The sequence below is a fragment of the Pygoscelis adeliae genome, unplaced genomic scaffold (assembly GCF_000699105.1).
Source record: "Pygoscelis adeliae isolate BGI_AS28 unplaced genomic scaffold, ASM69910v1 Scaffold76, whole genome shotgun sequence".
Classification (NCBI taxonomy): Eukaryota; Metazoa; Chordata; class Aves; order Sphenisciformes; family Spheniscidae; genus Pygoscelis; species Pygoscelis adeliae.
The window spans coordinates 267,630-281,825 of NW_008825111.1; the positions used below are offsets into that span (position 1 = coordinate 267,630).

The 14,196-nt window shown below is 45.7% G+C and overlaps 1 protein-coding gene across 1 annotated transcript in view; it reads right to left on the bottom strand.

The window, feature by feature from the left end:
- Nucleotides 1-14,196, bottom strand: part of SOBP (sine oculis binding protein homolog (Drosophila)) — a 117,588-nt gene that overhangs the window by 12,344 nt on the left and 91,048 nt on the right. Inside the window, exon 6 of the mRNA XM_009327917.1 lies at nucleotides 3,301-5,255. Coding sequence (XP_009326192.1) covers nucleotides 3,303-5,255 — 1,953 coding nt within the window. The 3' untranslated portion in view covers nucleotides 3,301-3,302. The remainder of the gene's footprint in view (nucleotides 1-3,300; nucleotides 5,256-14,196) is intronic.

Genomic DNA, 14,196 nt, shown 5'->3' on the forward strand with positions numbered 1-14,196 from the left:
GGATCCTGGTCTCATATCTCTTCTGCACAGAGGCTACTTCCTTTCTTTTTGTGGAGAAAGGAGGGGATGAACACAGACTGACTAATAATCATTGCCATGCTATGCTATCGCACAAACCCCAGAGGCACGGCAGACACCTAGGCTGGGCTTTTTAACTCTCAGTGTCTATGGGGACATCTATGTCTGTGACAGCCACCCTAAGTTTCCTTCACAGCAAGGAGAAATAGGCACTCCTAGGGCACAATTCATCTGAGCTGTCTTAGTTGTCGACTTCAGGATGAGCTCAGCTGTCTCTTTGAAGTGCCTACTTCTCTAGGTTGATTTTAAAGAGAGTTTAGACAATTAGCTCAGCTGTGTCTTCGTTCCAGATGTCTATATTGGGTCAGATTAATCTTGCCTGGCAACTTGAAAACTTTCCTGTAAGACAACCCTTACACTGAGACAAAGGAATATATAAAAATCTTGCTGAATGGGAAAATGGTTATTCCTGAGGATAACCACAGTGGCAGTTATTGACATTTAGAGAATACAAAGAGCTGAGGACAATAACTGTGTCCTGGTTTCGGCTGGGATAGAGTTAATTTTCTTCCTAGTAGCTGGTACAGTGCTGTGTTCTGGACTTAGGATGAGAATAATGTTGATAACACACCGATGTTTTAGTTGTTGCCCAGCAGTGCTTACACTAAGTTGAGGACTTTTCAGCTTGCTATACTCTGCCAGCGAGGAGGTCCACAAGAAGCTGGGAGGGGACACAGCCAGGACAGCTGACCCAAACTGGCCAAAGGGATATTCCATGCCATATGACATCATGCTCAGTATATAAACTGTAGGGAGTTGGCCGGGGGGCGGTGACCGCTGCCTGGGAACTGGCTGGGCATTGGTCAGCAGGTGGTGAGCAATTGCATTGTGCATCACTTGTTTTGTAGAGTCTTTTATCATTATTATTATTATTATCATTATTAATATTGTTATTATTTTCCCTTTCTTTTCTGTCCTATTAAACTGTCTTTTTCTCAACCCATGAATTTTACTTTTTTTTTCCCCAATTGTCTCCCCCATCCCACTGGGGGACAGGGAGCGAGTGAATGGCTGTGTGGTGTTCAGCTGCCTGCTGGGTTAAACCACAACACTGAGTGATAAAGCATCCTTCTTGTCTTTTCAATGCAGCTTGTTCAGTTTGCCCACTTTCTCTGCCAAATACTATCCGTGAAGCGATGTCATGTATAATCGTGTCAAGAGGCAAAAATATACACAACTCGGTGAAGCCAGAACTCTCTCTGAGTTTTAAGGCTTTGGCTCTGGATGTTGCTAAACGCTTTTTGGGATCGGGACCTTGGAAAGGTGGCATTACTGCAGCCTGGATGGTCTGGGCAAGCATAAATAGATGCTAAGAACCAGCCTGTCTTTAACTATAGTGTCAGCACACAAATGTGCAAGTCTCTTAGCACTGGCTTGAAACAAACCACAGCTATGGGGAGCTTGAGCAAGGTGGGAAAGGATGGGTTAACCATGGCTCTCCTAGAATTAAATAAAAGGGATACAAATAGTGGCCTTCTCACTAGATCAAATCATGATCCCTAGGTAAAAGCATGCGTACATTTATGAAGAGATAATCTTTCAAGCTCCAAAGGTGGCACACTGGGGTTTGCAATAAAGATCTCACTGCTGAGAGAGACATATAGTCCATCCATACCTCCAGGGTGGGTAGGGGGATCCCCACTAGCAGGGCCTAGGAGCGTGTAAAGATTTTAAATATTCATTTGACTTCTGAGTTATTGTATATGTTGGTTATTAGTCCAAGAAAGTTATAGTTGTCCTCTGTTCTTACAAATGTGTCTTTTAAATGTGTCAGCACATGCCGAGAGCAAAGAATAATGGTTCTGTTCCACCGAAGAAAGTAAATAAATACTGTTTGTGATCAAGGGAAGTAACATTTCCGGCACTGCAGTCAGCACCGGGAACATGGCGTTAACAAAAAAAAAGGGAGTCCTGACTATACTGCGGTATCTTTGATGGTGCAATTAGCCTGCACTGATGGAGCAGGGAGATGTTGCAATGGCCCAGATCCCACAGCCTGCGCCGCTATCTACAGTTGTAGGTGCCAAGCCCTTCAAGGCAATATTCGTATTGCACCGCTGCAGTCGCTATTTGTGCTACCAGGGACAGGGATTTACTGGAGGCTACAGAATATTCCACGGATTGTAATGAAATTTGGCATGTCATCAAGCCACATCCGGCAAACCGTCAGTATTTTACTGCTGAACAGATTTCTTGTAACACCCACCATTTTCCCTTTTCCTGAAAGAAGCTCTCCACGCTTGTGAATCTAAACAAATGCAATTACATTTGTTTCTTGCTCACAGGTTTGAAGCAACAGACATATATTAAACTAACAGTTTTACAAAGGCGCTGTTTTATCAGAGGGATTCAGTAGGCTGGGAATAGGGAATGAAGGGTGGGGAGGTTTCTGCCTCTGGAGCATTGTCCTTGGACAAGCCATGCTTGTTGGTGGGCTTACCCATATCTCTGCCTTGCTTTGCAGCCCTACCAGGAACCACGCACATATAACGACCACAGGGCTGGGGGAAACCTCAACTGCCTTCTAAGGTAGGAGACTTGCACCGAAGGCAGATACCTCAGGTAAGAGAGTAAAGCCCCATGGCACAGGTCTTGCTGAGATAAGCTACAGCAGGCAGGTCACAAACAGCAGGCGGTCCCTAAGCACCGATACCCGAGAAAGGAAAGCTCAGGGAGAGGGGGTTCACTCCCCCGAGAACAGCCCGGCTGAAAGCCAGGGTGCGGTCTGGAGGCAGACCAAAGTAAGATGGTTGGAGATGACCATTTGGTAAGTCAACTGGATCTGAGCTAGCAGGAAGCAGCTGGGTCGTCCTGCTCTATGCTATGCTGTAGGGCAATTTCAATCATCATCATGAAGGCTTGAGTTGCTGCATAACTCAGCTGGAATAAGTAAGCAGATTAATGGCCCAGACCTAAACCGTATCCTAGGCAGAAAACCACTGACTTTGACATACACAACACAATAATTTCACAGCCAGCACCATCACGAAATGTTCTGTGAGCAAGAGTGTAATGAGGCTGCTGATGGATGGAGTACTGACAAGTACAGATGCAATACAACACAAAGAACAATATTAAAACATAAATACCAATAGTATTCTGAAAGTGCTGATAAATCGGGATCTCTATCTTGTTTCACAAAGGCCATATCCACACGAGTTTGACCTCATACCTGAAAATACTCATTCTACTCACACAGAAGGCAGTAGTGATTACACAAACCTTTACTTATTCTGATTTCGAATTCGGAGACACCTCCTTTTCAATGGTGGCTCCAGATCCTCTGGCCCTGTGCTGAGTATTGGCGTTGAGATAATGCATGGTGCGATAGCAGTCTTTTCTGCTGGTTTTGGCACAGGCTGGATCACGCAACCTGTCTTGGGCAGCATCCGCAAAGCATACGCATGGTCCTCGTCTGCTGGGTTGTTAAGGTTTGGGTCCTGTTTGTCTCCCCCAGCAAGGGGCTCTTCCCCAGTCTTCTTGCCAGCATCTCCCTCAAGGTGGCAGTTTGATGCGCAGTTGTTCTCCTTAACGGACTCCAGCTCGCTCACCGCCAGCTCCTCCAGGGGCTGGGGCTTTTTCGGCTCCTGGGGCGGCTCCGGGTTCTTGGAACCCTCCGTGCTCTTCGTGCCATTCACAATGACGTTGCACACCGCTGCACCAGCTTCCAGTCCCGGCGTGCCGGAGGCCAAGGAGACAGGACAGCAGTGAGCTCCGTCACTGCACGGTAACGTTTTTGAGTCAACTGGGCTGCAGTTGTCCCTGCAGTCACTGCAGTTCCTTTTGTCTGAGCTACCAAAAGCCAAATTTACAACACTGTTAGGTTCACGTTCAACTTTCACTTGGGCGTGTAAAGCCCTGTGGATAACATTGTGCAGCCTAGACCGGTGGCCTACTGTTAGGTCTATCACACCGTCCTGTGGACCCTGCAGCACACTGGGGAAACCAAATTTACTGTTCACTGGACTACTAGGTCTGACAGTCAAGTCAACAACTTCATTTTTACTGTGCTCCTGAAGAACTTGAGCTTGATTTAGGGACTGGCCTGAACAGCTCGGTGATGAGTCAGAGGATTTAGACGATCCTTGCTTTGACTCTCGAGGGGATGAAGAGCTATTGGTTGGCTTTGCCCCAGGCGTCTCACTGGAGGTACTTGGAATGAAGCTTTCGCCATTGCTGGAGAAGCCATTGGGGGGTTTGGAGTCATTGATGTGAGGGATGGGGATGGGAATGGGGATGGGGACGGGCAAAGGGACAATGACAGGATATGGCACTAGTAGAGTCGGGGGTGGCACCAGCGGGGCAAGGGATGGCAATCCAAAGTTCATCATCTGTGGCATAGGCATAGGACCATTTGGCATCATGCTGACAGGGGGAAAGGGAAGACTGGGCAAAGGAGCTCCAGGAGGGGGAGGCGGCAACAAGCCTGGAGGATTCCCAGGCATGGTAGGTGTTGTGGGGGGATGGATATGAGGGGAAAGCATTGGCCTGTGCATGGGGCTAGAGGTGGGACCCATATTTCTGGGACCACCTGGTGGGGGACCGATTCCAGGAATCATTGGATTTGACAGAGGGCTGTTAGGATTTGAGGCATGGTGAGGTGGCCCACGAATAAATGGGGGACGGATTTGCTGCATAATTTGCTGTTCCATGAATATGGGCAGAGGAACTGGCCCACGGTTTGTCATCACCATGGGAGGACTGCGAGGTGGGACACCAATTGGAGGCACAATGCTAGCAGGTGGCTGGACAGAAACTGGTGGAATATTTGGATTCTCACTGATGGGAATAGGTTTGGGAACTGGTGTGGGGATTTTAGTGACAGAGCAGTTGGCAGTGTCAGACGGAGAGGCAGTGGTAGACGCCGATGGTCCAGGACCTTGAATTTGGCCAGCTGCAGACGCTGGGGATGGGGCTTTTCTCCGAGCATCTGCTAGCGGTATATTCCAAGAATCTGGAGTCAGCAGCTGCACCCCAGTGCCTTCTGCTTTATTTTCGACTGGAGGATGTAATGTACTGCACAGTCCAGCTGGAAGATTGGCCTGTGTCTCTTTGTAGAAAATGTCCATTTTGTACTGATTGAGACATTTTGCACTGCAGAACTGAAGCCTTCTTTCCCCGTCCCCAAAATCCAGATACTCTTTTGTGTGTCTTATGTGCTTACACCAGTCACATACCTACAACACAGTAATAAAATCAAATCAGGTAAGAAAAGCAATCTTCTCTTCATAGTGTTATTTCAAAAGTCATTTTTCAGTTGCTTTCTAAATACTCACGTTATTTTTCTAGCAGAAAAAAAATAGTTACATTTGTGAAAACTATGCTTTTTTTGCTCCAAAATATTGGTGAATTGAATGACATTCCCTTTTCTGGCTCGCATGATCTCAATTCTACCTTATACAGTACATTATATATCTTAAACCACAGAGAAGAATGGCAGCTGGCATAAACTGTTATAACACACATATGTAAGTATACAAAATCCATATGAGTATGGCTGTGGTTACTCCTCAGTGGTACTTTAAGCACACCTGTACCGCCTGGGATGCCATGCTACACAAGAAGTATGATAACTGGAAAAGGACTCAGAAAGTTGCTGGAAATGAATGCAAATAATTTCCGCTAAACTGCAGCACACTGTAACATTCAGTATTCTATTAAGAGTATCAAATAGTAAGTTGGAAAGGGTGTGGTATTTTAAAATGGCATCATGAAGCAAAAAGCATCATTCATCCTTGGCCCTTCATTCCAAGGAGAAACTTGGAAATGGTCAGGACATTTGTCCTGACCTGAATAGTCCCAATTCGTGTTGTTTCGGCAAGCTGGAATTATTTTCTGAGCTCTTTGCCCACTCTTGTGTACGAGTCACTTCGAGTAAAACTTCTTGGCAAGCAAGGACCTATTTAGCAACTTTTCAGATACTACAGCAAAAAGTTTGCGTTGCAGGCTCATTTTTGTTTTGTTTCTCTGCTTTCGATTTAATCCATTTCTGTGTTACTATTGGTGTGGTGAAGGCATAGCCAATTTTTTTTAAAGTAAGGCTGCAAAACTAATTAAGCTGTGAAAGGTTTTCCCAGTCGTAAACCACTAGACACCAAAGTTCAAAAAATAGTCATTCTAGGCTTCAGAATCCATTACTTCAGAGAAATTATTGTGATTTCATTAACACATTAATTTTGCAACACCAACAGCTCTCACAGATGGTGAAGACATGATCTACAATTCAAATATGACTCTTGTTTGCACAAATGCCTTTCCTTCATATGGCATTTTAAACAAGAATTAATATGAGTAAGCTTGCCATAGCTATAAACAGATAAACAGATGTCAGATTTTTCAGTGCCTTACTTTTTTGACAGAATTTTACACACACAAAAAAACCATTTTTGCCATTTACATTAGTTCTCAAAATACTCCGTTGACAGAGATTTTTGGTGCTTTCTATCAGCATGTTGAGCCTATGACCATGTCAGAATCATCCTGCTACTGCTTGTTCTGCCTTTTCGAAATAGCACTTATTAGCTTGTTTTGAAGTGACTGTATCTTTTTTAAAAAAAAAAAAAAAAAAAAGAATACGATTGTGAAAAGACCGCATTAAAAGGATAATTAATTTTAATAACTATTGGCCATATAAACAATTCCAAACAACATATGTCGGGCATCTGATTACCCATCTCATTTAACTCTCAGCTTTCCTTTAATATAAACAGTGGTGACATTTTTGAGTTTTCAGTAATATATCTTTAATATCTATATATACACACATATACACACCCATATCCCCTATATGCTATGGTTATTAGCCTGTTTATTTTAACTCTGCAACCTTTTGGTTATCCAGTCGGGTTGCTATTTGATTCCCTCTCCTGCCTCCCCAACCCATTCACAGACTCACACACACACTCCCTCTCTCTACCACAAAGTTTTCATCCCAACGTTTAAATCAAACTAAACAATTACTTGAGAAGTAGCAACTATTAAGTCACCCCTGAAGTTTGGGAGTGCAGGGCCCAGATTTTTAGCTTGGGTACACAGACACAGTGCCACATGAGATAAAGCAGAGGGGGTGCTGGTGCTGCTCGACGCGTGTGGCATTGGGATGCCAGCACGATACCCCATGCAAGGAAGAAAATTTCCTGGTGCGTTACAAACAGGGCCAGCCCTGCATTGAACACACACTGACGATGTAGTGCCCTAAAAAACGTGGACAAAAAGGCTGTCAAACGCACAGAAGAGTCAAGATAAATGCCTCCGCTGCCATGGCACATGCATCCCCCCAAAGCATAGGGTGGATGGGAAGCAGGAGTGCATGGAGGACAGCAAAGAGGGAGCAGCCCCACTTCCAAGGGCCCCTCGGTTTTACCGAGGGCATCGGCTCTCCCTCTGCTCCCTGCAGGAAGGCTCAGCGGCCATCGCAGACAGCACCGGAGCTGGGCAACCCCTCGCCGCAAATAGTGCAAACACGCAGCAGTGGGCACTGAACCATCCTGAGTATTTGGCATGGGTGTGGGTTTTGCCACCCACCTGGCAAGCCAACACAGGATGATCTGATGGAAACACCTTATAATTGACCTCCTGAAATTTTCTGACTTGCCACTGTTTTCCAAGCAGACAAAAGGGGAATTTGTGAGTCTACACCGCAAGTTAATAAGGTACTGTTTAACCCAGTAAAGCTGCTGAATTTACCTTAAAGTCATTTTTGATCAAGAGCTCACTGCTGTAGCCACAAACTGCTATCTTTTTGCATGTATGGAATCAGGATGCAAACCACTGCAATTCCTTCTGCCACTTGCAGGGTATGCTCTTGCCCCAAGGGCTGTGCAAAGAGGCAGGGGGCCTCCACATGTACCCCAAGAGCTGCACGAAGAGGTACCAGGAGCTCCGAGATGGCTCCCGAGGAAGGCTAGGGGAAGGATGAAGCCCGCCCCAGCCCATCACCCACCAAAACAGCGTCTGCTTGCAGCGGAAAGATGATGAGGAGACCGGTCCTGGAGGTGGCTGCTGTAAGGGATGGGGCAGGACTCCAGATGCAGCTGCTTCTCTGATTTAGTCCTGGGATGGTGCAGCTAAGACTTGCCCTTCCTTTGGGGCAAAGGAAGCAAACCAACTTGTAAGCCTGCTGCCAGAGAAGCACCTGAGAAATATGAGAGAGTAAACCCAGCCTCCTTATCTTTCTAGGAAGAGCCCCCTCAGTGACTTTAAACAGGCTGAAAGAAAAATATGTCCCCAAAAAAACTTGTGGCATCTTTTCTAATAATTTAGTTCTATTAGTTATCAGTTGAAAAATCTACTGAAATACTTTAGAGTTTTATTGCTGTATTGATTTGTTTATCTAAGTGGGCTTTCTCCTGTTTTTAATAATTCACTGAGGTACAAGAAACTCTGAAGTCTGCCTGCCTCACTCACATATTGATCAGAGACGGTTCTGTATATTTTATCACTAGGTAAAATTAATTAAAGCCACAGAAATTAAAGGCAGTGATTCTGTTCCTCTGAACATCCTGGATGGACCAAATACCTAATAATTATTTCATTGATTTTATGCAACATCTCAAAGTGTTGAAGTTAACGTCAGTGAGAAATGTCTATCTACTACATCCATGTACTTCATTATTTTTCTTTTTCTTTCTTTCTTTCTTTCTTTCTTTCTTTCTTTCTTTCTTTCTTTCTTTCTTTCTTTCTTTCTTTGTGTCTAAGCAATCAGTCTATGCTGCTTATTTAAGATACAAGTATAAAATGTGCATGTCATACACAGGTAATATGACACCTTACAATACCATACTAAAAGGCAGAAAAACAGTCCCTACGATGAGGAGGAAATTACTGGAGGAGAAAAAATGTCACTTAAGAATTAATGAATCAAGTCTGTCTTACAGGATTGATCATTTAAAATGAGGTCAATGAATTTATGATACAAATGGCTATATCACTAGAGGTAATAAAACAGAGCAATATCATTCATTTTACATCTAACTAATGACGTGCTCAAAGTAATTACAGACTTCTTCTAAAAGCCTACACTGATTAGTTCAGATGTGATAGGTGAAACATATATATCTTTCCGTTCAATAAAATAACATTTTCTTATCTGTAAAACACACAACCAATGTCTTATTTTTTTAAGTACTTGCATTCCATACAGAACACCATCATTCTTCACCACCAGCTCAAAATCTCTCTGTGCATTTATTCCTTCTGCTTTCCTTTTCCTGCCTCATCCTTTCCCTTCACCATACAACCAAGAGAAGAGCTAAACTGTTGCAGAGTGCTTGTTAACGCTGCACATTGGATTTGGTAGTGCTTACGCAGGGGAGTAGCTCCCTGGTTTTCAGCGGGATTAGTCATGAGAGTTAATGCTGCGGGATCACGTTGGGAGGGTCTGACCCAGCACCCGTGGAAAACAATGGAGAGACTCCTCTTTAATGCAATCAATATCGGCTTTGGGTCTGATGCTTAATGCTGGCCTCCGCTCACCCTGGAGTCAGCAGGAGCCTTGCCCCGACCTCAACAGGAGCAGAGGCACAGCCAGGGATTTTGGAAGGAACTGCGGCAGAAAACCCTATAGCACAAGTTAACAAAAGGAATACAGGGGAAGAAAATAAATGCCTCGAGGCCAAGTTTCAGACATTTCCTAACAAACATAGGCGAAGCAACCATTTTGTACATTTCTACCCAAAAGGAGGTGGGACCGGTAGCAGTGTGACTGACAAGGACCGTGAACATTTCCGAGACAAAGGGTCAGACCTTGCAAGGTGCTAACAGATCCTCTACGCACCTTCATTTCCCTTGGAAAATACTCCTAGGACCGCTCTTGGGCAAGCACACTTCACACCGCAAATGCCAGAACACAAACCCTGAATGACAGAAAGATCAGTAATAAGATAACTGCCTATCTCATTCAGCTGTAACGCAACAACCCTCAAGAAGATTAAATTTACCTAACTGGGGCATGTCCAACGCTAAACAACAGAATGAACATTTCCTTCAGTACATTTAATGTATTTATATTTTAGTGGCGGGTTGCCAGTATGCTACTTATAAGCTCAATGACTTGATACCATTGATCTGCTTTCCTGTGAAACACGCAGCAATCTACACCAGGAGACGACTCAGAAGACACTGCATCAGCAGAAACACTACTCGCACCCAATACGAGAACACCAAGGAAGCCAGGACCGAGGGATCCTGTAACGCTCTGATTTCTCTAATACAAAGAGGGGAAAAAAGCCATTCCTGTTGGCATCCGTATCTTTATTTTGATAGAAACATCCAAAGCGGAGTCCAGACGTGGCCATGAGGTTGTCCCGCGGGCGCAACACAGGCATCCTGCTGCGCTTAAAAGGGCCACGCTTGGGCTTTAGGCACAGGGTAATGAATACTTTAATCGGCTGTCAAAGTTCACCCATTAGTGCAGTCCACCACTAACCTCTGAACAATAATCTAGTATCAGACACTACTTCATTAAGAAATATATTTGCAAAAATCTGTCTGCGCAGGTATTTACATCAGCCCGAGAGAAACCAGGAATGAGTAACGTGCAAACACCACTGCTGCGATGAAAGAGAGCCTGTGCCTTATACAGCACTTTGGACCCATATCAGCTCCCTGGTAAAGCTTAGCGAGAGGACAGAAAGGGGTCACTAGGGCAAAGACAGTCCCTTTTCAGCTTCTCCAGAACCAGAGGGTGACTAACGAAGCTCCTCTCCTTGCTTAGGAGAACGCCATCGTGGGACACCTTGCACAAGGGAGGGCTGCATCGCATCTTGAGGACCAGGCTCTTATCAAAGATGCCGAAACATGGGACTGAAGATTATCAAAGCCTTGCTTCCTGGCATAAAATCCATGTATTCAACTTTGCTGAGTAGTTTCTACTCCTTTTTCCCACTGTGGCATCCAACTCCTGTCTCTTCATATATGCTCAGGCATATGTTCTGGCTTCACAGACGTCACTGCAGATTTCCTATATCCCATTCTGGCCCTGGTTGCCTTTCCTTTTAGCCCAGACTGTGCCCCAGGCCCTTCCCTGCAGTTTCCAACCCTGCCACCCACCCAGGATGTGTGAGGCGTGGAGGCAGAGGCTCCCACTCCATCCCAAAAGCTGCAAGGCGAGGAGACACACACCCCCCCCGCCCCCCCGCCCCCCCTCCCCCCCTGCAGCCACGCGCGCACCCGACACCCCCCCCCCGCCCCCCCGCACACGCTCCTGCCTTGCAGCCAAGCGAGAACCTGACACACCAGCCATATGTTTTTCAGCAAGGGCTCAAGTTTTTTGAAGCCTGCCAAACATTGGACATGGCAGCAATCTAGAAATTAGGAAGTGGCTTGAAACGCACATACAGAGGTTTCTAGTAAACAGCCAAATGAGTCATAACTAATGCTCTTACACACAGCTCAGTCAGACCCTTTGCAGATCACGCAGTGGCCGCCGCGGCATGGACACCAGGGCACCTTGCCACCTGGGCCCCCTCGCAAGGCTGTGAAGCACTCCCAGTGGGACACCAGGGGAAAATTCAGTCTATCAGAAAGAAAGAAACCTAGATCTGTGTGTCCTGAAGGACTGTGTGCCCAACTATCTTTAACAGGCAAAGGAGTGTGAAACCTCTCTTGGCTGTCCTCGCCAGCTCCCCCAGCTTGTTGGGCAATGTGGCTGCCTGCTCCCTCCCTTCTTTCCTCCATTTATCCACCACCAAGGCTCCTCTTCGGAGCAGGTCACCTAAAAGGCAATGGTAATTTCTAAACAAATCCCCTGATAGATCCCGCCCATGGCACTAAATCCTGCACATGGCCCCATCTCTGCGGTCTGTTGCATGATGAAGCACGAAGAAACTTTGGGGCAAGAGCAGTACCTCAAGTGTTAATGTATTCAATGCTTGTGAGCACAGAGAAGTCACGGCCCCAGTGGGGCTCTGGGTCGGACTGACCCCTCCTGCAAACAACAACTTGGAGGTCTGTACTAACTCTTCACCCCCTGCCCCGCTCACCTCCCGGGGGTCCCCCTGCAGAGCTGCCCCTGGGGAAGCAAAGCCCCTGCCAGGTTGAGAAGGTGCCGCTCAGCTGTTAGCACACAAACACGCAGCGATTTGTTTGACATAAAGATTGTTCCAAGGCATTGGAGTTCCCTCTTAGCATTTTCTGACTCAGAAAAAAAGATTAATATTAAGAAGTGCAAGGTAGGCACCCTGCTGTGCTGATTTGGAAAGTCGAGCCCATTGAGAAGATCTGCAGAAGGACACGGCTGTGCTCCGCTCAGATGCGCGGGGTTAGAGTGAGGAAGAGGAGGGGAATACATTCCACCCAGAGACAATGGCAAATGACAAACTCCTTTGAGAAGTTAGCGATAATCAGCATAATGGAATTGAAATTAATAATTTAAAGGCTTTTTTGCTTATCCTAATGCTGTTGTGCTTTATTCCCAGCTAATTGAGTTATCACAAAAGTTATTCAGCTGCCAGCACTCTGCACCAAATGATGGAGTGGACACAGTCTTGCCAGAAGCCGCACAACCTGCCATCGCTCACCAAGGTGTCCCGCGTCTCCCTACCCGATGCTCCTCCAAAACACCCACCCTGGACCTGTTCAGGCTTCATCTTGAGAGGGACTGGGTAGCCTGGGGCATGGCCACTGCCTCAGCGAGGTACACAGGGGTCTGCATGTCCAGCACCACAGCCGCTGCACGCTGGCCCATGGGGTGGGTGGCTTTGGTCCAGGAGTCCCTGGCAGGGATGCAGACTGTCCGCAAAGGGGGAGGGCAGTTCACAGCATCTACTTTCAAGATGACTGTAACCAAGACCCCGCCTCAGCTGTCATGACTGGGAATTGATGCTCTTTCACTACCAAATGTCAAACAATACTAGTAATAGGCATAATCCAAAGTGTGGCTCTAAGCAGTTATCCAGCCTCGATCACCATTTTCAATGTGCTCTACTGCAAGACATTCAGCAGGTTTATTGTGGCAGGATTTTTCTGTCCAAGATGACTCATGATAATTTTTTATAATGATTGTTCCACTTGAATGGAGTGATTATTATAAAAAGTTAAAAAAAAAATCATTCCAGCTGAAACCTGCTGCGAAGGAACCCCGAGGCAGGCTCTAACACACTGTGAATGTGGTTACAATATAGCTCGTAGCGATGCTAGGTGTGAAGGAAAACAGATTTTTACAATGTTTGGAGCTTTGTGCAAAAACAGTTGACAAAACAGAACACTGCAGTCGCCTACAACTTAAAACTGTCCTGTGACTAGTTTCTCTCTGTTTAAGAGAGACCAAAGCTTGCCTGCTTGCTTGCTTTTCCTTTCCCTGATGTAACCCTCCTAAACTTCTTGTCCTCCCGAAAATCTTTACCACCGTTTTTTGAGGAGGGAATACTGACTTTATGTCATTTAAATGCAAGACCCACTCTGTCTCCATTTTTCATCCTAATTATGCAGAAGTCTAAGCTACATGAAGCATAAGGAGAAAATAGAGCTATTTGGTAATTAATGGCTAATGATAAATTGATTTCATTTTTAGAATCATTGCAGTTGTCATCTGTGGTATTTAAAACATAGTCTTTTCAAAGCCCTTACGTTCCTTTGTGTTGGGGGGCTTTTTAATGTTCCCAGCCAAAAGCAACAAATGTAAGTTATGCTAATGCCCGGTGGAAATCCAGGTTGGGTCTTGTTTCATCAGAGTGGCTACATATTTGATTTTGTATATAAACAGCTGAGCTCCATGTTTTCAACTTCAGTCAGAGGCTTTGAAACCACAGGAGGAACTTTGGATCTGAAACCGCGGGTGAAGCCCACAATATGGTGGGCGAAACTTCAGGGAAAATGAATGTCATGTGAGGTGGGGCTTGCCAAGAGGGAAGTTCTCCCCAGAAACCTTCCTGGCTGAAATAACACAGAATGGGACAATAACAGCATTTAAACCTTAAAATCCTTAATGTGGGGTTTTTACACTTGTACCATACAAGAGCTGAGTACAGGGCACATCTGCACTGCTGTTTCAGTACTGGGTAAGGCACCACTCCAGCAGTGACAAAAGTCCTACATAAAATTAAGATGATGCAAAAGATGAAAAGAGGGCAAGAGCGGGAGAGAGAGGCGGGGGGTTTACACGCCCTCAGCAGGACAGAC